This window comes from Hesperophylax consimilis, chromosome 18 (genome assembly GCF_061612785.1).
Source record: "Hesperophylax consimilis isolate HC1 chromosome 18, BYU_Hcon_1.0, whole genome shotgun sequence".
Classification (NCBI taxonomy): Eukaryota; Metazoa; Arthropoda; class Insecta; order Trichoptera; family Limnephilidae; genus Hesperophylax; species Hesperophylax consimilis.
This window is the reverse complement of record NC_142853.1, coordinates 7,056,320-7,083,426: the sequence shown is the minus strand read 5'-3', so window position 1 is coordinate 7,083,426 and position 27,107 is coordinate 7,056,320. Positions and strand designations below refer to the sequence as shown.

The 27,107-nt window shown below is 32.0% G+C and overlaps 1 protein-coding gene across 2 annotated transcripts in view; it reads right to left on the bottom strand.

The window, feature by feature from the left end:
- Window positions 1–27,107, bottom strand: part of LOC149415294 (connectin-like) — a 314,777-nt gene that overhangs the window by 50,301 nt on the left and 237,369 nt on the right. For both annotated transcript variants that reach the window (XM_089642268.1, XM_089642269.1), the window contains one exon: window positions 8,892–9,984. In XM_089642268.1, coding sequence (XP_089498394.1) covers window positions 8,892–9,951 — 1,060 coding nt within the window. In that variant the 5' untranslated portion in view covers window positions 9,952–9,984. The remainder of the gene's footprint in view (window positions 1–8,891; window positions 9,985–27,107) is intronic.

Here is a 27,107-nt window from a genome sequence, read left to right as displayed (position 1 = left end):
AGTGCTTCTAATTTTTTGAGGCGTAGACCTCGTTTTTATGTAATACATCTTTTTTTATTATTTATTTATTTAACGCCCAGAGGGCTTTTACATGGTTGGTAGTATAATTTTAATTTGACAAATACTTTCAAACATAAAAAATAAGAATAAAATTACATTTGATAAAAGCTATGCAACAAGTCATACAAACACAAGAAACAAAAACAGAAAATTACAGCTATTTGTTGGTTTACATGATGTGTTTAGGAGTATTGTTGAAATAAATGTTTATCTATACTAAAATCTATACTATGAGTGATCTTTATCTATTAAATGCGTTGCAAATTCCGAAAAACCTGTATTGTTCAAGCATCCTAAGGGCTAAACTACCCTCGTAGGTGAGAAATATATAAAATAAAGAGGTATTTAAACAAAAAAAAATTTTTTTGATTATTGTAATTATGTATATACACAAAGTGTTTGCTACAAGTAAAAAAAAAAAAATGGTTTTATCTATGGATAAAGAAGACGTAAATTAGAATCATTATTGAAGCTTGTCATTGTTGACTTTAATAATACCATTTTATGTAACGTACACGGAGAAAAATAAGTACTGCTAATTTATTAAGAATCTAATAAAACTATTGGTATTCCGGTTAAAATTGGGATTGCAGGTTGTTTCTTGATAAACACGTGACGATATCATTCGTTACGGGCCCGAAATCCCGTTTTTAAACGGTGTATCAATAATTCTTAATAAATTAGCAATTCTTAAATATTTGTAATAAATTAGCAATACTTATTTTTCGCCGTGTAGTTAAACGTAACATCAGTTATAATCTACCCGTTAGCGCTAATTTAATTATTTTATGAAAATACACACTTATAGCAAATTATGCTTTAAGATGATGAGATGAATTATTTATAATTTTTCGTTTATGCCCTTAAAAATGCAATTATTGTAATGGTGATTCAAAAAATTATTGTATTTATACGTGTTTCCTGGAAGAATTGAGTTTTCATGTGTCCAAAACTATTTATTTATATTTATATTGCGTATGTACGGGCGCAAAATAACTAATTCATCTTAATGTATATTAAGGCATAACTTGCAAAACGTGAATTTTTAAATAATTAAATTCGCTCCGTCTATGAACGAGAACATCATAACGAAAGGTAGGTTTAACCTTAACTGAACAGTGCAATGAAATGATTACTGTTCTAGTATATGGTAAAATATTCATTATTGCTTTTTGATAATATTATATATAAACATTATTAAAAGCGACAAATTATGCTTATGGAATTATACAGGATTATGGGTGGGAACCCAATGCATTTATTCACTTGGCTACTAACTGGTCAATCATAATTATCAAAGCTTCATTAACTGTGCTTTGTAAATATAAATAAAATGATTAAATTCTCACCGGCTTCACCCGAAGACATAGTGTAGCGTCTTGTTTCATAATTATGAGAAAAAAAATTATGTTTTTTTTTCGGCACAAAATTCCGAAATCAAAAATAGTTAATAGGTAAACTTAAAAATTACGAAGAGAAAAAGGTGCGTAATAATTTTTTATAGCGCTGAAGTTTCCTTTTGAGCAATTTAGCTGCAAATGAATTAAAAACAAACAATATTTCTGCCGGTCGATTATTAATCAAAATTCCTAAATTTTGAGCATTTATTAAATTTTTTTGTACGGCTTGATGTCGGGTGATATTAAAAACCGAACCAACATCGTCACTTTCAAACAAAGGATATTTTAAACTTCATATATGTTTCCGATAAAAACTACAACCTCATACCATTAGCTTTACCAAAAGAGCTCAATTTTAAAACAATTATGTAAAACATGAAAATAGCATTACTGCTATACTGCCGCGGTAACTAACAATACAGTATCTTCCTTGAGACGGTCAATGTTTGGTAGTTTACATAATATATAATATCGACACTGGATATTCGTGTCATCATTTAATGGAATATTAATATTCATGCATGATAAATAAATTCGGTAAATATAATTAATTACTCGGAGCGCCATCAAAATATTCATCATGTCAACATATTTTTTGGAGCAATTCTTAACGAATTACTTGCGTCAACATTTTACGAGCAAATTTGATGATAGAATAACGATTCGTTCCAGACTATAAATCAACTTCACTATAATTACAATGATCTCTGGAAAAATGGATCTCCTGTCTGTTTAAAGTTAAAGCTTAAAGCTCCGCTGGAATTGGGCATTTATTACACGTGCATGCTATCTTGAGATTCAAAAAGCTTTCAAAATTTCCAGGCTGACAGCTAATCAAGCATGAAACACCGAAATCAATTATTATATTGGAAAATTGGGAGTTTCAGTTAGTAAGCTGTACGTTATTTCCGGCGGAGCGAGGCTTCGTCAGGTTGATTGATGCTAGCAGGAAAATGAGAAATGGCTGCTACAGAAACCAGAAATTACATTTCAGTAGTTATCAATTATTGATTATCAGGAAAAAAAGAGCATGAATGATTTGTTAAATTAAGACTTTAATATTATACAAGCACAAACCAGAGAGCTGAAAGCTGATAATTGTTAAAACAAATGTTATCCAGCTTTTCTTCCAGCGTTCTCTCTACATCCTAGCGGAAAACTAAAGAGTTTGCAAATGCATATTTAAAAAAATCTTGAATAATTAAAGTATGAGCAGATATTTTATGTATATATGTCAATGTTATACGTGCAAACTCGACTGATAAAAACTATATCTATGGTCTGAAAAAAAATATTTATTATTCTAAAACATATCTTGATAATTATATGACAATGTAGGTGGGTAGTTGAGTGTACATTAATCGACTAATTACACGCATTCAAAATCCGTTGTGATGTATTAATAGATAATATTGATTTATAATTTATTTGGTACTTTACATAAGAGTTATCATTCCAATTAGTGTATTTTCCAAGTTACTTATTAGACTTTGGTATAAATCTAATGAAACTTGGCTCGAAAAGTAAATTAAATCATTAATTACGTTGTGCTAATATTTTTCCTAGAATGGTAAAAAATATATTTTTTTATTTGGCTTTTACTCGATCTTGGGGGCATAAAGCTTAGATTTTCTCTAAAAATAAGTAACACTTTTTTTAAGTACACTTACATCGAAGAAACAAACTGTTTTTAAAAAATACGGTAAATGAGAATAAAGAAACATACAGACAATTCTGGAAGAGTGAACAAAAACAAAACAGAGTTGGCATAGTAACAGTAGATATACAAAAACTTTATGCAAAGTTAATGTATTAAGTAAGTAACATAAATTACGTTTTTCTGTAATTTTCTTTACATTATTTATCACAACTGTGTATATTGTTATACACTCTGACTTATTAATAAATGTTGTTTCTTCACGAATAAAAAATATTTGTTTTTTTTTTTAACTTTTTTTAATAAAAGATTTTAAATTTGTAAAATCTCTTTTAAAGGCTTACAACCTTAATTTTTCAGCACAAGAGTCTAAACTGCTCCAAACCGCCTGGAGTCAGTGATATTATGGCATCCTCAAATGGGGTATGTTGTGAGGCTGAAGATAGTGGGGAGTGGGTTGGGCAGTATCTGGCTATTCAGATCTAGTCACCAAACAAGGCTAAAGCCATTTTAAGCAACGTTTCAATTTTGAATGGTAGTCTTATATCAAGGCGATGCAGATATCTTCCACTCTGGAACGTGCCGCGAGTATACTACCTATATGTTATTTTAAATGAATAAATTGTGAAATTATTTTTTTTTGTTTATTTTACAATTCAACCAGCGACCTTTGGCCGTCAAATTGAATTGTATTTACATTTTATTTTTGTACGAAATTGATAAAAATATACGTGTATTGAAATATAATCTAATGAAAAGGTAGCAAGCCCAGGTTTAGTAAAATACCTTCTTTATCAAGGAACGCGAAAAGCGCAATCTTCAATTACTACCGTTGGCAGAAAGTATCAGTTGATTTAACAATCGTAGCGTTTTTATCTTTCAGAAATACAAGGGTGCAAATTGTTCAATCGGGTGAAACGCCTTTGGATATTTCGGATACAAAAAGATTGCAAGGGATCTCATGAAAGGAGATGTTTACATTTTTGTTTTTGTTTCCTTTCTTTTCGAGCATCTTGAAAATATTATTTTTTCAAGCAAAACAACTTTTTTTTATTTGTTCAAATGCTCTATATAATTTCTCCGTGAATGATTTCAATTCCATATCAGAGCGATATTCTTAGTTGTCCCACGAGTTTCCGGGTAAATTGTTATTGAATCGAAATTTCGACGAAAAGATTCTCTTTTATGTAAAATCAAGGATGTCCCAGTGGGTGGATAAGTTCTTACCTTGCTTTAAAAATATTTTGTATCTCTTTTTTTCAGACAAGTGTGTGAATATATTACTTAGAAAAGGTATGTATAATGATTGGATGTAGGTGGATATATTCAATAATGAAAAGGTACAATTTGCTGCTATCGTTTCCAGTAGGATATAATGCGTGACAGTAGATTGAAGAAGAAGGTAGAAGTCGTGACGGTAGAGGAAATCATATATACCCATTTAGTGGGCAGTGCATCAATGCAATAATGTTATATTGTGTCAAAATCTAAAACTAAGCCAGTATTTGTAAAACGTGTATGAAGATATGACATGGTTGATGAATAGTAACTTTTCAATTATGTACATTTTTTTAAGAAACTGATGAAAAACCCATTGGTGTGAAATGCAGGTAGAAACTTTGCTAAAAATTGTGAAAAAACAGGTAAAAAATTGCTTCATCATAAATTTTCTTGACTAACTTAATTATTTCAGAAAAATGTAACTACCAAAAATAGGGTAAAAAGTATATGCACGATGATATTGTTAACTCTGGATTTGAAATATGAGTTGGACAAATATGACGTTTAAGTCGATCTGTTGAAGTCGCTGTCCAGGTAAATCAAGAGATCCTGGGTTTGATTTCTAGTTGTGTCCATTTTCTTTTTATTTTGTTTTTCTGTTTCATGTTTTAGAGAAGACTTAAAATTAGTTAACTTAAAATTTGAAAATTTAAATTAAAGATAGTGGACAGGATAGACATTTCTGCTCAGTTATTGTATATATTTAGCTCTGCAGGTAGGTGACAATGAAATTCAGTTGCCTGTGCATTAAGCAGCTGGATTCATCTAAATTATATTGTTTGACAAAAAAGGGCACCACTATTCCTGTTTGGTCGATTTACGACTAAAAGATTTAAATATTTTTGTCACAAGAAAGTGACAGTACTTTTTGAATTACAATTTGTTCAATTCAATTTATTCCAAATTCTACTCTCTTGAGAGCTTGTCGAGACAGATCATTATTTCATGGTGCAAATGCAAGTTTTATTATGCTAATTGTCGTCCGCTGCCGAATTTTGAGATTAACCTTGAGGATAAGGAATTGCTGCCGATCCAATGCGAGTGATAATTTCGGTGAGTTCTCTGTTTTATGTATTTGGTGGCTGGATGTTAATTTGTTACGCTGCCTGCAGAGTGAATTTTTGTGATCAACAATTTTTTTATAGGGAATTATTTATTCCCCTATGGTCTGTGTGGCTTACAATCCAGATCATCACCATGTTAAGTTTAGATTTATTAGTATTCTTCAATGGTGTAATTAAATAGTGAAATTTAGGTAGAATGGAAAAACCAAACAAAAAAGGTCTGCAGCGTAATTATTATTACGCGTACCAGCTGTTTCGCGTTCAGAAGGCATTGGTTAAAACTGTGATGAAACCACTTTCAGATGATCTATTTATGTTTCCATAAAGGTACTTTCAATGAAATTAAAATAGCTTTCATTGATCGTCTGTGGGTGGCTTCACCATAGTTGGAAAACGCGTTCGGAAGGCAAAATATCTGTCAAGCGGAATTATAACTACACAACTTAACTTGTTTATAAGTACGTAACCATGAAATGGCAATATTTGGTAGTATAGGTAGACTACATGTGATTTTATTTAAATATTTCATGTTATGATCTTAACCGTTGAAATACCGGCTGTGTTTCGAAACAGCATTGAATTTATATTTTTATAACGCATACCATTCATTCAACTACCCCCCTAAATCCAGGGGATGTTTTGTGTAAAAAAATAAATTACATACGCTGTGTTTACATTAAATAAAAGCACAAGAAATGACACAAAGAAACTTGATACGGCATTGCTAAAGAGTGGGTACCTAACCAATATAATGTAAAATGAATATACGCGATGTTTATGTTTGCTTTTACACATGTGGAGTAGAGGGGATGGTAGTGTCAGCTTCGCAAACCATCGTAGTATGGGGTAGAGTGAAATATCGACAAAAGTGGGTTGGCGGGTCTGTCATGTTTTCAAACAACATATTAAAGGGTTAAAATAGACCAACCCAACATGCTATTGTCACCATCATGAACAAAGGACGTCATTTGTACGGAGGTAACTACTATTTGGATTACACATAATTTCATCAATAATTATGGTAGAATTATTTTGTGACACCATTTTTAATTAAATAAAATCGTTACTTGGTTATAAAACGATTTTTTATTTTACTTTGCATCCGCACGTGATGAACCGTTGAAACATGCTGGTACATATTATTATACGTTGTATCCGCACATGATGAACTATTGAAACATGTTGATACATATTATTATACTTTGTATCCGCATATGATGAACCGCTGAAATATGTTGGTACATATTATTATACTTTGTATCCGCATAAGATGAACCGCTGAAATATGTTGGTACATATTATTAAAGATCGTGGTTAAAATTAAGTGTTTTATTATTATTTACTAGATTTGTGTCATAAAATCAACAACTTAACAAACATGCTCATTTTTTGTGACATTTAAAATTCTTTTTTTTTTATAAAACTGCAGCATTATCAGCATAAAGAAAAACAGTTTATTTTCTATGTTGTAGCGAAACTTTAGACCAAAAAGCTTTGAGACATTGAAATTTTCACCCTTTTTGGGTGAATTTGGAAGTTTATAGGTGAAAACAAATATTTCCCATCGGTAATGTCTTTCCTTAGATATTTTAAAGCTTTGTTTAGTATTAGTAGTAAAAAATCGTCAAAACGCTCAATGTCTGTTACATATGTTGCGTCTATTCGAAAGAAAATGACACTGACAAAATTGATTTAATGGTTTCCTAATAAGTATTTTTTTTTTAAATAAATTTAAAATAAATCAAATTTAATAATGTTATAATAATTATTAAGTCAACAATTAATAAAAGTACAACAATTAATCTTAATAAGTAGTTCAAAACACGACCATATTTAGAATTTACTAGTAAACTAGTACCATAAGGTGTAAAACTTTTTCTCCGCGAAATTAAATAACCGGTTAAATCGTTTTTCTTTTTCGATATTACGTTTATTGTTTATTTCGCTTGTATATTATAATAGAGCACATTTCTTACTGCCTTTTCCCAGCTTTGCATAGGTATCTCAATAACACTTATTTTATTTTTAACACTCGCAGATAATGATAAATACAAATTAACAATGAAAAGGGAGAGAAATTTTTAACGGTTCAAAGTGGGGAATTGCACCGCCTGACTTTTTAGATCCCGAGTGAAATTTTGACGTGTGTTCCTTATATTTGAGGGGGATAATGCATTGCCATGGCGTAGAGATTAAGTCATTTTACGGTCACAATAGATTCCACTGGCGTAACGATATACTTATCTAACCGTAAACAAATGAATTATATGCCCTTTTACGAACAAAGCGGTTTACACAGCCCGGGATCTTTTATTCCTATAAACGAATCGGAACAAACGGGAATTAAAAAAAAACTCTCTTATATCTGATGAAGATGAAGCATTCATGATCAAATTATTATAACTTCGTGCTTTTGTTCCGAGGGGGTTAGCAGATATGATACAGCACCTACATACAAAAGACAACTTATTTATTATTTTATAAATTTCAAAAGAAAAATAACAAAAATTTTCCTTTGAATTACAATATTATGCAAACCATTCGTTTTCGCATATATTACGATTTTTATATGTTTTTTAGATGTATTTGCGTGACCGTTGATAAGTGAAATTACTTATTTTTAACAAATTATTATAATCAATAATTAGTCCTTTCAGGTGCTCTAGACCACTGAGCTACGTTGGTTTATTCCCAACACGCCAAATAATTCAATATGTACTAGTACTTCAATCAACAATTACTGCTTATAATATTTTTTCACCTATAAATAATAAACTTTATTTCATAGGAAAGGCTTTGTCAGTGTTAAATTTCCCTCTAGATGTGATCGAGACATATTATATCGACTAATTATTGATTACAAAAATTTGTTATCCTTTGTGCTATGGATACAAATCCTTGTCTTATAAACATTAGTCTATCATTGAAAAAAATATTATTATTATTTTTTTTACAACAACCTCTACTTCTAGGTTTTGCCCGATTCTTGAAATGAATAAATACCAAATTTAAAAGCTGTGTAGATTTTGCGAATTGATTACAAAATAAGCATTGCGAATTGATTACACAATTTATTTGCATTAAACATAAAAATATGATTAAATGTATTCCAATGGTCGAGTGGATTAAGAGGCCTGTTCCGGCAAGACAAGAGATACTGGGTTCGATTCCTAGTTGTGTCTGTTTCTTGTTCTGTTTCATGTTTCGTTTAGATTTATTAGTATTATCTTCTTCTTAAATGATAAATAACATTGATCGGTATAACCTTCAAAATAAGTTAAAAATAAAAGTTGTTCGTGTATTTATTTGATAGGTTCTCCCACTTTAACACTAACTTTTACACAAATTTTATCTACCGTCGTTTTCTCGAAATGCGTTTAATTTATGTGCTCATGTATGTGTAAAATAAAATATAAAAAAGTTACTCACCTTCCAAATAAACGTAGCTGGAAACATTTTTCATGTTGTCAATGATTGGCCTGATGTTCTCAAAAGTCAAGGTCTCGAGATGGTTGCTACGAAGGTCCAAAAACACAAGTCCCCTCACTCCTTCGAAGAGTCCTTCAGTGAGAGTTGACAGGCGGTTCTCACTCAGCGAAAGCTTCTTCAGCTGAGAAAGCCCGTCAAAAGCTCGCTCAGACATGAACTGAAGCACGTTCTTATCCAGCATTAGATCCTGGAGATTCCATAATTCTGCGAAAGTAAAATCTCCAATCATGTTCATTCTATTGTTGCTCAGATCCAGACGTTTCAAATTTGCAAGTCCATCAAATGATTCTCTCGTCAAAATAGAAATGCTGTTTCTATTCAGTTCCAAATTGATAAGTTGCGTAAGATGTTTGAACGCTCCATCATGCAACACACTTATATTGTTGTTTGTGATATAAAGTTTTTGTAGCATGGGCAAATCGTAGAAGCAATCTCTTTTGATTTCTGTAATCCTATTATCATCCAAATTTATTATGGTCAAATTGTGCAAGCTGGCGAAAGCGTTTTCTTGAATATCGACCACTTTGTTTCTGGTCATTGAAATTTCTTTCAAAGACGTTAAGTTAGCGAATGCAAAGGGGGTTACTTCGTCTATGTTTGCGTACTTGATCGTCAACATCTGGAGGTATCTCAGAGCGTGGAGAGATCGTGTTGGCACAAAGCTTAGCCCGCCGTCGGCTCTGACGTTAAAGTTGAGCTCTACGAGATTAGTCTGGGAGGAGAATGCGGCCCAAATAGGATCTTCGTTGGACATTCCGCCGCTGAAAACCCAGCATTCTGCTTTGCTTGCATTTTGTGTGGCTTGATTTTCTTCACAGTAGCAGTGGACCTTGGAATCCCTATCTGTTATGTCGCAGATATTTATCCTCCGGGAATGTACTATTGCTCCACTTGATTTCTCTTTGCGTCTTTTCTCCGTCTGTCGACCTTCCGCTTGAGAGATTATTATGAAAATTGCGCATATCGATATGACTGTGATTTTAGATAATCTAAGAACCATTTTGAATTTTGACGATCAAACTGTTGTGTGAATCTGAAAAAAAAAAGATATAATATTATTAATAACGAAACAAAAGTAATTCAAATTTAAAATTGTTTATACTACTATGCCCTACACTTGAGCAATAAAAATATGTAATATAAATATACTGAAAAATTATTGTTCACTTTTTTTAAATTATAAATCACAGTTCGTGAGTTTTAACTTATTCAGAAAACAAATTAACACACTACAAATAAAACTACTGCTACTGGTAAAAGTGTTTCGCAGGAATACGAGCAAACCTAATCATAAACGAACAAAAATACTATTTCAAACAGCAAAAGTATGTATATATATGCATTTCAACCGAATTCATTTTAAAACTGCACTCTTTTACTTGCATCCTGTTCCGAGAATGAGAGTAGGAATAATAAACGGTACAAAAAACGCTTATTAAAGTGGATTTATGGAGCACCTAGAATAATGAATGGTTCTGCTTCCGGATCATCCCGCTTGTTCGGAACGAATTGCTTAAATGGAAAAACAAAGCATATTCAGGCAGTCCCAACAACCACTTTTACAATAGCTCCAACCACCCTTGTATGAATTTAGAGACTGGCACTATCGTATTTTACCAAACCTTTATAGCGCACATATATATATTGCAAATACAGCGCATGTGTGTACACTTATGTAGTTGTATGTGTGACCAGAGGCGCTGCTAGGGTGCACTTGCCTGTGTGCAAGAACTAATTCAAAAGTGTTTTTTTTGTCATGTGCGTCAAAAGTGAGAAGAGTTTCGCATGCTTCCAAATCTGGCAGCAGTGTGCGCAAGTATTGTAGACAGACTAAAGCTTTAATGAAATTCATATTTGTTTCCAATTTTATTTATTCAGAAATAACGACACAAGTGCCACTACATACGTGAAAGTTATTGACAAAGATGTTGAAAAGTTAAAAAATAATTGAAAGTTGTTAAAAAATAAGGAAAAAATTATAAGATTATATAAATTATAAGTAATAAAGAATAAACGAAAACTAAAACCTTTTATTTTTTTATTTGGTTTTTTCAGTCGGGCTTCTACGTGGATTTTAAGTACAGAATATACCTAGTGAGCTATCGAATATTATACATAAAGTTTTTAAAGCATGCCCTTAAACTGATAAACTGAATATGAAATAATATTAGTAAAACATGTAAATTTAAAATAAAATAATGTAGTAAATGTTATGTTATATGTTATCACTGCTACGCAGTGATCTAATTTATGTATGTATATATATTTTATCAGTATATATATAATATAAAATGTTTAATTAGTACATATTTAGGTAAAGGCATATTAAAAACATCAGCTGACATTGCATACGAGTTATCAGTGTTGTGTAATCTATTTATTCATAATTTGTTTTGAAAACCGCCAACATGTTGCAAACATAAGAGTGCATCCCGCGGTTTGGCCGCCCTTGTGTACCATAAACATAATACACGAGTCTAAGGCGCCCCTGCTTTAGTATGCTCCTATTTCCCATTCTACGGCGGGCTGGCTGGCTGAAATGTTTATAGCCAGTGCTTTACACCTAAAATACATCGCGTTGTCCACATCTGTTCCGACATGAGTGCAGTTTGTGGAAATTATGTTTTACGGTCCATCAACTAATATGTTGTGGAATTGAAATAAACCAAATTTAATGCAAACACATTTCTCCCCTCTCGTTTGGGCGCGCAAACACATTTTGTTGTTATAGAATTATAGATGATGGGATGGTGGTGGGGAACATCGCGCCGAAGCAACGTGGTTCTCTTGTAATAGTATTATTACATTATTATCCAATATTAAGTGTTTCTTATATTTTGTAATACTATTTTAAAGAAACTAATTTCTGGTATAATTTGAGATATTACCGTGTTGCTTTTGATACTTAAGAAAAACGGCTGAGCGGTCTTTTCCATACAAAACTTAAATTTGGATGCAATATCTCCTTCCAAACTGAATATTTCAAAATAATACCAAAGGGTAGAGCCATTATCTAGTACAAATGTGTCCAATTTTATTGATTTATGATTTAAATTTTAAAATAAAGGCCATTAAAAAAACTTTTTTAACTAACAACATAATACTTAAAAATAATATTATAGATAGGCTTAAGTTTAAATTACAAATTACTAATGTACTTTAAGCATACAAACTTCTGTAATATAAAACGCGGCCTTACGCGTTTTTTATGTTATACTTGATTATATTGACATAGTAGGTTGGTTTTAAATAAATTGTATTCATTCACAAAAAAGTAGGCCCTTAAATTTAGAAAAATTGACTTCATTATTGGTCTACATTTTATTATTTAAAATTTTAAAAAAAAAACTTCATATTCCTACTAGATATTTTCCAAACCTTTTGATTAAAATAATATTATTCAGCTTGGTTGGGTATTTTGGCTTCAAATCCAAATTTGAGATTTGTACGAAAAGGGCCGAGCAAACGTTCCTTTTAAACAAAAGGATAAAGTAATTAGTAAGGAGGACGAATAACCCAAAAATGAATCATGATAAAAATTCTGTTCAGAAAGAATTTCATAATCCATGTGTACTCCTGAGACTGGATAAATCATCAAAATGATGATTCATCACTTCTTTAAAAAGTTATATAAAGTCATGAAAAGTGATGAAACAAAAACTTTATTAACTGGGTTAAGTAGGTTAGGTTAGGTAAGGTTTAATTTTTATTTTTTTATCGTTTGTAATGACTATATATCACTTTTTAAAGGTCTGTTGAATAGTCACTGTGTTGAGTTAGCATGGAACCGTGTACTCCATACTCCATATTGAATTATGAGGCGGGTTGGAAATAAGCCGACGTGGCTCAGTAGTTCAGAGCGTCTGACCGGACATCAGAAGGCGCGGGTTCAATTCCCGTCGGCGGAATTTATTTTTAATAAATATTTTCAATTTGTATTGATATTCGCTTATAATTATTTAATTTTTATGCTATCAACTCACTTAGCCTTAACTCTAGCTTTATTCACAATTCATACACCGTCTTATAGATAGGTACTCTTTTATTATTTTGACTCGGACATGGCCTGACTTCAGTATATGATTCACTTGATCGTGCTATGTCTTCACGACATTTGTATATAATAAAATATTCTTATTAAGGTTGAACTAAAAGCTGGAGGAAAGCACAGACACATTTTTACAAGACAACATGTCTTTATGCTTTCCTCAAAAAGGGCTGCCAAAATATCTCAAATGCAACCTTTTTATCTCTTCTTTACAAGGAGCGTCTGTCTCTATTTATCGTCCTCTCCTTTTTGCAGAATCAAATCAACCTGACGGGTAAAGTTCTAAAAGAATGCCGATTTTGACACAAACGTAACATATTTTAATAAAGAATGTTGTTACCCAGTAACAATTTCTCGGAAACTCTAAAAATATTACATTCTTCAAGCGCTTCTCACATAACGTATTTTCCGTCGTACATTTTTTTTGCAAATTTTCAACATACTGATGTTATATGTATTGGTATCAAAGCAATATGTGTAGTGTTAGTGACAAACAGTTAGTTTGCAATGCATCGTGAACTTTGCCCATTAGTTATTCCACTTCAGAAAAGTATCGTAAAGCGGGGATATTTGCACCGTAGTTACCTGAATAAACTAACTAGCAATACTGAACAAATAACACGAATACGAATGTATCTCACTTCGTAGTAATTCGATGAAATAATACTTTGAATTGGTTACCGCTATCGCATTCCATTTGTTTGGAGCATCCGATAAAGTACGGTTCAAAAAAACATTTGTGAACGATTTATCTGTAATGTTCTATTTAAAAATAATTTTTTAAATGTTATTTTCATTTGGTAAATTTTTTAATGTTATTTTCATTTGGTAAATTTTTTAATGTTATTTTCATTTGAAAAATTATTAAATATATTCATCAAAATTTTCATAACAATCGTCAAATATTTCATTAATAATTAACTTACAATAAAAAATACCAATATCCTGAGAATTAAAAAAACGACGATAAGATGAAAAGTGTAAAGTGTGTAAGACACGTTCGTACCTTTTCACTTCTTCCAATTTTTTTTTATTAATGTGTATGCTAATTCTTCAAAACTCTACTGTTATAAAACGTGGAATCCTCCTAGTTAGACAGTTAAAACATTTTGCAGATGTATAATGTGTATATCTCGTTCTAAATAAATACAATAAATAAATAATAACACCCAAAAAATAAGCCCTTGCCAGGTTTTTGACTTGTGACCTTCGGATCTAGATCCAAGGGCCATGCAGCTTTGCTACGCAGGTTTTCAATGTCTTTTCGTTTATGAAAATATGTTCTGTGGTCCTATGAACATCCAACAACCTAACCGAGAACAACGTATAAAAGCAACATGCAAATAAGACGATTCCCCAGATGCAGCCCACATACTTTATAATATATAATATACAGAAGATGCGCACTATACAAACACTATCTCATCCCTATGTACTTTCGTACATTTACATGCCAATGTTGTGGAATAAAATTACGAAGGAAGACTGGAACGAGCTTAAAGTATACAAGTAAAGTATTATAAAGCCTATTGAATGCTGCATAGATTACCACCCTGGAGAAACTCAAGGGGGATGTAGAACTTGGCGCGAATGAGGGACGCCACGACTTGGAAGCGAGTGAGACTCTAGCAAGATGACAATAACCTCATAATATGTATAATAATGTTTGCAGTCTGCAGACACTTTTGCCAATCAAAATGAGCGATCGCTAATTTAAAATGTAGCTCAAACTCTAGGCACACACACCCAAAGGACTAACTATGGGTTTTACTTCAAGGCTATATTATTTACAAAGTTCATTTAAATAAAACAACATTGGATTCGAATTAAACTGTCAAAGAGACGTCTGTATAGTTTTAAGTTAATTCGAAATCACACTTTGAGAGTACACTTTTGGGATAAAGTAAATAATGTTGGTTTACGCATGTACCTACCTAAAATGTTATCGAATATTTAGAATATGTTCAGTAACTAATTCAAATCTCGTTTTTTTTAACTCAACATGGCAGAAAGGTAAAAGTCAAACGCAATTTAAACACTTGCAGTTTATTTAAATAATAAATTATTTTAATACGAAATGTGGGGTTAGTGAGGTCCCACACATTCCATATATCATGTACACACAGTTGAGAAATTACAAGCAAAAACAAAAAAAAATCAACACAAAATTAAAATTCATTAAAGAAAACAAAAATGATATTTTTGGATCTTGGTAAAGTGAAGTAAGTTTTTAACAAATCCCTAATCCAAATAATACACGAAAAATATCAGAGATTCGATATTTTTCGTGTATTATTTACAGAGACCCTTCACACATCGTCGCCTGAAATAATATAGTCCTAGAGGGAAAATATTTCCCTCTAGACCTCCTTCCCACGTGCAGTAAACAGAAGAATTTAAAAAAAAATGTTTAAAATTATATCTAGAATCTAGAAGACTTCTAGGGGCATTCAATATTACGAACACAAAAATCCATTTTGCTGTGTCATCCAGTGTATTATTGAAGGGTCTGCAGTATAAAATATAAAATACCCTTAAGTAAACTGTCTTTACATCCCACGACTTTCCGTACAAAGAAGCGAGTGTAGAGTGAGATTTCCCTGCGAATAATAATAAGAAAGGTGAGGGGATCGTTCGATAAGTAATCTAATTTCTCTACTAGGTGTAGGTACATACCTCAGGAGCGTGACGTAACAATAGTATGGCTAATGCAAGGATTCCCCTCACGTAACAAGCGCTAGGAGGAAATACTAACTTAAGGGTATTGAATGGACAAGAAAAAAACATGTTTGTGAAGTTTGAATGAATGTTGTCGAGCATCGGTGCAGAATTAAATTCAACAACGTTGATCTGTTGGAAAAAATTTTTCGAGTGTGTTATGTCATGCAGTTCTTTTTTATATTTTTTTGTATGTATGAAAGAGCTCATCGGTGCAATCAATAGAGTAAAATATAACGTAACGCATTCAAATGATTTAATTTTGTGCGATATATTATTATGATGTCACGGGTTAAGTCAAGAAATTCATTATTTAATTTAAGGTTAGACCTAATGTTTCCACCATTGTTAAAATTTTCTATTTTTTTTAAATCTGAAAATGACATAATCATCAATACATAAAACATAATTTATTTAATATACCAAAGTTCATTTGGCAAAATAACAAGATAAGCTTTATAATTTGTTGACCTAACTAACGAAATGGCTGAAAACGCAACACATCAACGCACCTTTAAAACACTCACGTAGTTTCTGTATGGTTGCGCTGCCTCCTCCACGATTATTTTTCCAACGTAACTGACGTACGTTTTCAAGGCGTTTCCATACGTTTTCATCCGAACTTTCAAATAACGCGATGATATCTACCGTAGGTAAGAGTTACTGCTCATTTCGCCTTTAAAAAAGTTTTCGAAACGCTTTTATCTGCGGATTTAAGAAAACTGTCGATAAAATGATCATCATAAATCTAACAAATATAAACTTTACCAGCCAAATTCTCCTTTATTACGACCGCCAAAAGGTTCTTATCGTTTTCCCTTTCTGAACCAAACAGAAGAAACATTTCCTTTGTGTGATCATTACTGAAATCTTTTGTAACTATCGGAAACCTACGGATTTAAGAAATTCAATCATTACCGACGTTAAAACATTAATTTGAAAATTTTTATTTTTCTCTCCGTGTTTAGGATCAGAGGGACCATCAGTGACAATTGCCAGCGGAACGACTTGTGAACAGCTTCTATGGGCAATTCTCGGCGGTGTCCAATTAGTCGCGCCATACAAAGCTTGGTCAAATAGTTTTGAAATTGTGCAAGGTGAAACTGGACTTCGAATGTTCGAGACCATTTAAGCAACAGTAGCGTGAGATTAGGACTCCCGGTGGCGGCTTGCCAAAGTAATTGGTCCGGATGTGTTACAAAGATGCGTTTAGTCTTTAAAACCTCGGCTGTACATACAGCATTTCGGGACCAATGATTGAAGACATATTTAGTTCAATAAATCCCGCTTAACCCTGGACCGCCAACGTTGAAATTGTAGCTCAATCAATTAAACATTCGACTTTTTGACGAACATTTTATGTCCTATTTTCTTCAATAATTTTATTCGAGATAAATTACTAAATCACATACATACCTAAAATGGCACTAATTTTTTGAGACGAATTTCATTTTCCAAAACTAAATACAGAATTGGGAAAAATGCTCTTTTCTTTGATATCTTGAAGAAAAAAAGATATATTAACGATTACAATCAAAACCATTAAAACCATCAAAATTATTGAAGGAAATATTAGTCAAAATGACGAATATTAAGCCCGTAGGTACCTCAAAATAAAAAGAATTTACCGACTAAACCAAAACGCTATGCTCACGATTGTAGTCGCCACCAAATTGACACGTGATGGATATACCCTCGGTAGAAGCATTAAAAAAAGACATAGATTAGACGTAGATTTGCATTTTTGATGATCGTCATTTTCACGAACTTTAGCTATCCAGAGTCAATGCTACTAATATAAAGAATACAAAGATATTTTGTATATTGAACTATTTATTTACATACAAACAAAATAACTGATTGTAAAATATATAAAATGAATGTTTATTTGTCCCGTAGGAATTTCAATTGCATTCATCCGATTTTGCTTACAATTTAAAAGTCTCTTCTAATTCGTGCCAGGAGTGTTTAAACAGTGGTTTGAGTGGTAGGAGAAGTCGGGGACGCTCGATCTCTGCACTGAAATGAAACGCCGGATACACGTCAGTTGGTCTATAATAAAATCAACAGAACTTAAACCACAACTTTTTCGGTTATTTATCGTTAATATTAAGCAAATACATTTATTTTAATTTGATGATTTTTGAAAGCTCAATAAAAATCTAACTAACACAAGAAATTACCTTATCAATTTTTATTTCATAAAAAATCCACCATAAAGAAATATGTAAATTAGGCAAATTTATTTTTCGATTCTAAAACTAGCTATCTTCATGACATCAATCTTGTTCGTTGACTGCTAAAGCGTTCCAGAAAGTTCAATAATAAACTTTAATATTATTTATTCGCGCATTGCAAACAGCAAAAGGTCTGTAAAAATTTCAACAAAAATGTCCAAACTACATTAACACACATAATCGGTGATCTTTTAATTAATTATGCAAACATTTATTTTAAGTGAAGATTTTAGAGAGGATCAATTAAAATGTATTGTCTCATATTATGTTCAATGATTTTCTCAGAGGCAGAAAGTAGAAAAGTGAGGTTACTCAAGTTTTGAAAGTCGTGCACTTCGTTCTAATATATATATTTTATGCTACTACTTTTTGTTTTAAATTAAAATTGATTTAACTACAATATATTACATTTTTTATCAATTGTAAAACTACCATAATTATATTATGTTAACTACGTACTAATATTTGGATTTCACAACATTGAGACATAATTCAGGAAAAATTTCAAGACTTTTAGCTATTTGAAGACCCCAGCATTATCAGGCTTTACGCAGAGCTTTTAGAAATCAACATAAAATTTCATCAATCCTAGAATACAAAGTAAAAAAACGCCGCTCGCCACATTCAATCTTTTTTATGGATAAATAGATTTAGTTGCAATTTGGAGGCGGGTTTGAGTACCGCCGCCCAGGGGTGCCCAGGTTCATCGGGTGAGGTGTGTTCAGGATGCGCCTGCCCACCAGATGCGTGGCTTGCCAAATCGGGAGAGGCCTCTTGGGAAGACTCTATGACCTCTCTAACTGGTCTTTCCTGACCCGCCGCAGCGGAAGAGAGAGATTCGCAAGTCCGTGACTCCTGGATACACTGATCCGAAGATTTCTACCCATCCCTCATACCTTTTTCCTTACCAGAACTTCATCTCCTTGATTTCCTTTAAAAAAAACCCACACAGCATCCCCAAAGATTACAAAGGCTCTGAGAGAAATTATTTTCCTCAGGGCCTGTGTGTGAATAATTAAAAAAATCGTATAGTTGCTCACGTTTAACAATTTAAAGGCACTATTATACACCACCCAAAGTTTATCAGTAGACAATAATCAGCACACTCAATTGATCGAATCTTCCGAAAATGGCCGTTCATTAAACATGAACATTATTCAAACTGCTCAGGCCGAGCCGACCGGTGACGTCACGAGCCGGTATCACCGTGTCCCGGCGTTGGCCGTGTCCATAATAATTATTAACGACCCTTGTTGACGCGACGGGACGGTCCACTGGTCCGTCGCACGGTTCAATTAGATCAATATTCCACTGCCAGTCAAGTCTATTTCGAAAATCTAAACCTAGTTTAAAAAGCATTTTTTTAATATTTTTTCTTTTATTTTGCTTAAAGCTTAGAGGAATAAACGATGAATTTTTAATTTATCATAAATTAGGTTGCTAGATCTTATGAACAAAATAAATTAATGTTAATTGACTTTATTAAAACATCGAAATGTATAAACTTTCATTTTGATAGTTATTTTATACGTACGACGGGTCTTACCCCCTTCAACATATACATTTAAATTTCGAAACTTCATATCAATCGAAAGATGTGATAACACTGGTCAACACATTTTTTGTCCCTCTAACGAAAGTAGCCAAATCTGACAGGAGATTTCACGCTGATTTCAGATATGTGATTAGTTTTTTTCTATCACGTCAGGTTTTTATGGGTTTTAAGTTTTACTAAAATGTGTATTAATTCATATTTATTCGTGAGTTATCATTGATTTTTTGATTTTTTGATTTTTTGATTTTTTGACCATCCATTCCACTTATTCATGCTGGAAACATGAAAGAGAACTATGACAATATGAAGCTGCTGTTAACAAAAATAAATTTGTAAAATACGAATGGAAAATATGTGGTGATCTAAAAATAATAGGGCTCCTACTAGGACTGCAAGCGGGATATACAAAATATTGTTGTTTTCTGTGCGAGTGAGACAGCAGAGAAAGGAAAAACCATTATGCCAAGAAGGACTGGCCTACTAGAAATCACCTTAAACCTGGCACGAAGAATGTTCAACATGGTCCCTTAGTAAAATCTAAAGATATCTTACTTACACCCTTACACGTTAAATTGGGTTTGATGAAAATTTTTGTAAAAGGATGGAAATGGCATGATTTACTTAAAGCAAAAGTTTCGTAAGATCAGCGACGCAAAAATTAAAGAAGAAATATTCGTGGGACCACAAATAAGGGAGGTCATGACTGATTCGAATTTTCTAACAGTGTTGAGACCAGTCGAGCTGGCCGCTTGGTCAGCCTTCAAGAATGTTGTCGAGAATTTTCTTGGAAGTCATTAGAGTGAAGACTATATCAGCATTGTGTTTGAAATGCTCGTGGCCTACAAAAATATGGGATGTAACGTCACTAAAAATACACTTCCTTCACTTTCATTTGAATTTTTTCCCAGAAAATATGGGAGATGTCAGTGACGAGCACGGCGAACGATTTCACCAGGACATTGCGGCTATGGAAAAGTGATACCAAGGAAAGTGGAGTCCATCTATGCTAGCAGACTATTGCTGGACCCTGCAGAGAGACTCTCAAGATACTCACAAGCGCAAATCAGGAGCAAAAAAAGTTAAATCCAATTAGTTTTGAAATTTTGTTAAGTAAGTACCCGTCATACTATGGAAGAATTATGTGAAAAAACTTTGTTAAATAATTAAAAAAAACCTGACTTATAAATTTTTTTTTGTTTCATTTCGTGTTTATGGATACTAAATACATATAAAAAAATTAGCTATGCTTAAGGGACTGCACTTAAAAAAATAAATGTCGACCAGTGTAATTTGACGTAAATTTCCTTACCAGATTTAATTTTTTTTTAAATAAAGACGTACATTCGCAAGTTACAAGTAACCTAGCAATATTTGAAAATCTCCTACTAATAAGTAAAACATGTGAAAAAGTGTCGGTATATTATTTTCTGTGCAAAAAAAGTACAATTTTTCCTTAGTTATTTTATTATATTAAAGAAAAATGTAAATAGTATTCAGAATATAAATTTTAAAATCGCTACCTCTTGGTGTAGATATTTTTCTAAAATTTATTTTTTCAAATTATTTTTGAAAACGGAATATAAAGTGTTCTCAAATAATTTCTCCAGGGTGCAATTATCTCGAAACGGTTAAGTTACGAAGATATTTGCATTAATTTCGCTCCGCTCGTTATTGAAACTATTAAATTGAAAAATAGCAATCTTTTGTACAAAATGCACGAGATGTAATTGATTATTTAAAAAATGCGGGTGTTTAGTGCTTTTCCGTTTATTTAAAGGGAAACAAAAAATGCGGAAATACGTGTCGAGTGAAAAATTGTTGAATCGATCTTCTAAATACCAAATTCCTGGAGGGGAGATCTCATCTGTACCATTTATCAAGGATCCCTGTACTAACTACCCTATCGGGAAATTCCGCTGTTAGAAATTCACAATAAATAATTGTAGTCGAATACTGAAGTAATTTATCAAAAAAAGCGAGACATGTTTCGCTAGAAATTTGTTCAGTCGCAGGGCGTTACATCGGCCTTATCATCAATCAGGGTGTCAAGTTAAAAATGCAATTTTCGCTTCCTTACACCGTCAATTTTGCATGTGCAACGTGCTACTAATTTCTTACGTCGTTATGGTGTAAAAACATTATATTGTTCAAGCAAATCTGGGTTAATGATGAAAATACAAGTCAAGATATCTCACACCACCTTTTAAACAAGATTTTAGTTTCTTATTTATCTACAATTATGTTTTTGAATCTTCGTTTATCGTTCTATGTACATAATATCCACGCGATGCGTGGCGTGAGTAAATGTTTTAAGTACACAATGAAGGACGTTGTAGCAAATTTCCACGCCCGATAACATCGGGACTATCATCAACACCGGCTAACTCTTTTAGATATGGATACAATTTGCATTTTATTGATTGCAATGCGTATGTAACATATTAGTCGGTTACACGCGAGGATTCAAAGGAAATCAAAAGTAATCCATTCCCTGCAGAATACGCACACTATATTCTCACATTCTTATCAAGGTAAATGCAAGGCGATATATATCATGACGAAATACAAAATAATTCAGACATTGAGATAATATATTTGTAATTTACTAAAACTTTATCAGGAAACTTGTTAATACATTCGTTAAGCCCGGAATCCCGTTTTTAACCGGAATTACCAATAATTTGAAAAGATTCATAATATATTATCAATGGTCATTTTTCTCCGTGTACACTATAGATTCATCGGGCATCGAAGCTTAATTCTAAAGTTGTGATCTAAACATTTGTCTTTTCGGATAAATTTTGTGTTGAATAGGTGCGACAGTACAGTGGTTATTGGATTTTGTGCTGGGATTCAAATTGATCAGTGAAATTTAATAAACAATTCGTATCAAAAGTAACATCAAAATAGTTGAAAATTGAATACCTACCGTCAATAATAAACACTATCCTCGCTATTATGTTAAGGATGACTTATTGGACTTCTCAATCGCAAAGAGCAATCAAATACAATAGCGATTAAAAACAATTAAAAATTGGGGTATTGAAACAGAGAGGTCAGTAAATTGTTGATTCAAAAATCTAAATATTACAGATTTCTGCAAATTTAATTTGCAAATCTAAATTATAAAATTTAAATGGAAAAAAAAGAATATTTTATGCTTCCGATTTTGTTCTCCGGGTTAAATCTTCCCCATAGGAAAAACTAAACCCTTCCACTCACTTTTCCACAAATGATCAGCTAGTCAATCAACACTATGCAAGTGCATTATATAAGTAAAATAAATACAAAACAATACAAGAACAACAACACGTCAACTCACCAGAGATCAAATGGGAAAAAAAATTCACCGACTCCAGATATTTTCATATCAGAGGGTTCGGCTCTGTAGAACTTCTAACAGGGCCTATAAATCCTACTGATCCCTCAACATAAATATGTAAAAAATCTTTCGTTATCCTACATGTATTCAAAATGACAGACTTTTGCATCTTTATATATAAATTTTTTGATAGATTTAATACGCCTAAATTTTTAATGAGAGAGCTAGGTATAATGCCAGTAGCCGAAATAACGAACGGTAATATTTTTATAGTCTGAGAATCCCAAATTCTTTTAATCTCATTTCCTAAATCTGTGTATTTTCTTATTTTTTCATTAACAGATTTTTGAATATTACAGGAATTTGGAAGAGCGACATCAATGATATAAGTTATTTTTTTAATTTTGTCATGTAAAACTATATCGGGTCTATTATGTCTAATCGTTCGGTCTGTTAGTATAGTTTTATCATAATATATTTTATAAAATTCGTTTTCTAAAAATGAATTTGGTTCGTATTCATAATATGGTCTTATATTACGGCAGTCAATCAAGTTATGTTTAATTACCAAACTTTGGTGAATTATTTTTAAAACTTGATTGTGCCTAAATGTATACTCGGACGGTGCTAATATAGAACATCCCGATATAATATGTTCTATAGTTTCCGGAAAAGCCAAACATTTTCTACATAAATCATCAATTTGATTTGTATCTTTGATTATATGCTTCCTATAATTTTTAGTATTAATGACTCTATCCTGAATGGCAAGCATAAATCCTTCTATTTCTGCGCTCAACTCTCCAATACTCAACCATTTGTTTGACGAAAATTTGTCGAAATACGTTTGGTTGAGATAATTGAAGTGTTTTGCTTGTAAATTTTTATTTGACCAGGAATCTAATAATTCCTGGTTGGGATTTATAAAAATGTTGGCATTCTCATCGTATAAATTTAAAGGTGTAATATTTCTATCTGCCTTGCAAATTATTTTGTGCATTTCTGAGCTATGAGCTTTCCTATGGAAAAATTATATTATTATAATTTTATATCTACAACTTCTCTCCATGGCTATAAATGTATTGTTGTGTAAATTTTTCGTTTTATATAATATTTTGTTTTGTATAATTTTTTTTATTTATATTCCTTTCTTACAAATTTAATTTACTTATTCCGTATTATGCTGTCTCAGTAGAGTTAAGTCACAAGGAGGAAATCCATAATTGGTTTAATTTTGGCTATATAATACTTATGTACAAAGTGATTAAATGTGAACCTTTGAATTTCCGAAAATAAATAAATACATAATAAGGTACTATACTAGCAGCAATAAAGCAGTTTCATTGGTGATAAATATGTAGATATCCGATTAATTGATTCTGTTCCGCGACATGAACATTTGAAAGTTGGTCCTGCAGGTTGGCAGATAAAGCAGTCTATGCTGTCAGTGACGGAAATAATCATCAACCCTCTAATTGAAGCACGGGCAAAGACGGTATAATAATAATATTATTTTATTATATAATTATTGAAGAAAATATTAGCAATTCCTAAACGAAAAATTGAAACAGAAAAATATACGGTCATATCTAGGACTCAAACCAAGGACCCTTGCCTTGCCGGGGCACCGCTCTACCAACTGAGCTAATGGGACCCTATCTCCTTCGGTCATATTTACCTGTATCGTTCTTCGAATAAAAACTACCAACATTGTCTTCATTTCTGTCACCGCACATTTTTAATGGCTGCTATCTAATTAAAAAAATGAGAAATTTTGATCCCAGAGGTTGAGGGTTGCAAATAATTAGTATCGCCCTGGTGAAAGAGCACCAATCAGAATCAAAATGTGGTTTGAAATGGCTTTGACCATGTTTAGCAATTAGATCTAAAAAACAGTCACTTCCCAATCCACATCTTCACAATCTCTTTCTTTTCCTCACTACATACAGCCTCACGATGTTCCCATAATAGGGATACGATATTTCCACCGGCTAAAGAAATGAAACATTTTGTCAATGCTTCCAAACAGCATAGGTGACACATAAAATATCTAATAGTGTTTCCTCCGCAACTGAATAATTCCCAGCATATATACAAATGTCTCGTGTACTTGTGTATTTTGTTTATAAAGTCAGGCCATTTGCTTTGAAGCTGCGCGCCGCGGCCTTAAAGCTCGCAGCCTAGCTTCCGAAATGTCATGTAAGGAGCATAAGGAAAGTTTTTAGGAAATCGTTGCAGGCTTGCAATAAAAATAGCTTTCATTACAAATTTTAAACTCTTCCATATTATTTACATAGAAATGTTGTTTACCTTTGCATATTGCAAACAAAAAAAACAAGCAGAGCGTGCATTAAAAGTGAGTTTTTGAACTATAACTTTTGAACGATACAAGCAAAGACAAAAACATACAATTATTTTTTTAATAGAATTATTGACCCCTGTTTCCCTCACACATTGTAATTTATCATTTTAAAGCGACATTAAAATCGACGAGTAAAACAATTTAGCGCGACCCCCGCTTGAGTGTCGGATTAAAATTATAAATTATGTATTTTCATAGAGATCACTAAAAATTTAACATTATATACGTAATAAAACATTCACATTGTATAAACCCAAAGATATTTTGTATAAAACACTAGTTTATTAATATTTATCGTCTACTACTTCTCGTTTACTTTAAATAAAACTTCTACAGCCTTACTAATCACTTCACAACCGTTGAACGGTGTATTTGTTACGCATTGTTCAAAGACTGTACAATTTTTAATCGAATTATTACTAATAATTTTTATTTTTCAGATAATCTTATGAGTAAAACCTCAAATTATAATATTAAATTTTTGAAGACAATATTAGCGATTCTTAAACGAAAATTTGAAATAGGGAAATCAGAAAAAGATACGGTCACATATAGTACTTAAACCCAGGACCCTCGGACTCTACCAACTGAGCTAATGGGACCCTATCTCCTTAAGTAAGTGTCTGATTTTTTAGGTGGTCCTCTGGGAATAATTATTATAATTTTTAACTGTACGAACGAAAAAAAAAGTTAGGTGAAAATTTTCTAGAAAATTCTAAAAATTTTAAAGTTTTGTTCAAAAATGTTTGTAATAAGGTTTTTTAAAGTTATTTCATATTTTAAATAAAAATATTGCACTTTTTAAATACGAAATTATTCAAATGCAAAAATCTAAAATGTTATTCGTTTTTACGGCATCTTCACATTTATAATACCTCGGAAAAATTCTGAAATTTGATGAGAAATTATTATTATTTCAATTTTATAAAACAGATAAATTACCTTCTTTTGACTGGATAAGTAATGTATATATCATATGTATCATCCCATTAAATATTTTATGTCAGTTTCTATTTTACGTTTCAATTAGTAAGGTACGCGGTCGTTGATCAATTGAATAAAATTTTCACCACGTTCCGCCAATTTTTTCCGCCATTTTCACCAAGACCGCTGATGTTTAAAAGTTTCTTACCAACGTCATAAACACAAGTCAAATCACGTATAGTTTGAAAACGTGAGATATATAGGGTACCACCAAATCAAAGGACAAATAATATACCTACATAAAAAAAAACAATGATCAATAAGGGAACGGAATATCTCTATTGTATGTAGGTATACAAAAAATTCAGGCCAGCATTAATTCCAACTACTGCAAACTTTCTGTACAGAAAGCAAGCAACCTCCTTCTCGCTTCTGCTACTCTGGGATTAAACTCCCTTACGCTGTTTAAAACTGGCTGAGTGACAGGATAAAACCCAAAACAGAACCTTCGAAGCTTCTTATATGTATTTTTTTATATAATATGTTAATTTCGACTTCCCTCGCCGAATGAAAAAATATATCTCGAAGTTTGCTCCAGGGAACTATTTAAAAGTCTTTGAAACCGCAAGATTAAAAACCGCGGAGCTTTTCAATAAAACAATTTTCAGGAATATCTTCGTGACCTTCAGTGGATATAAAATTCTCAAAAAAATGGGAAATTCTCCAAGAAAGTAAATATTAAAACAAAAATAAAAGAATCTTCAGAATATCAAATTTGGGGCGGGGAGAGATCAAGAAACATTGAGCTTTTCATGTTTATTTTTTCGGTTCATAGAATTTTAATTCTAAATCAATTATGCTTTAACAAGTGATCATTTTTTTGAAAAGTGTTGAGTAAAATTGTCTTCTCAATTGTCTTACAACGACTTTATTCAAATATCAACACTATACCAATCACTTCCTCACTAATACTATGATTTACATTACATA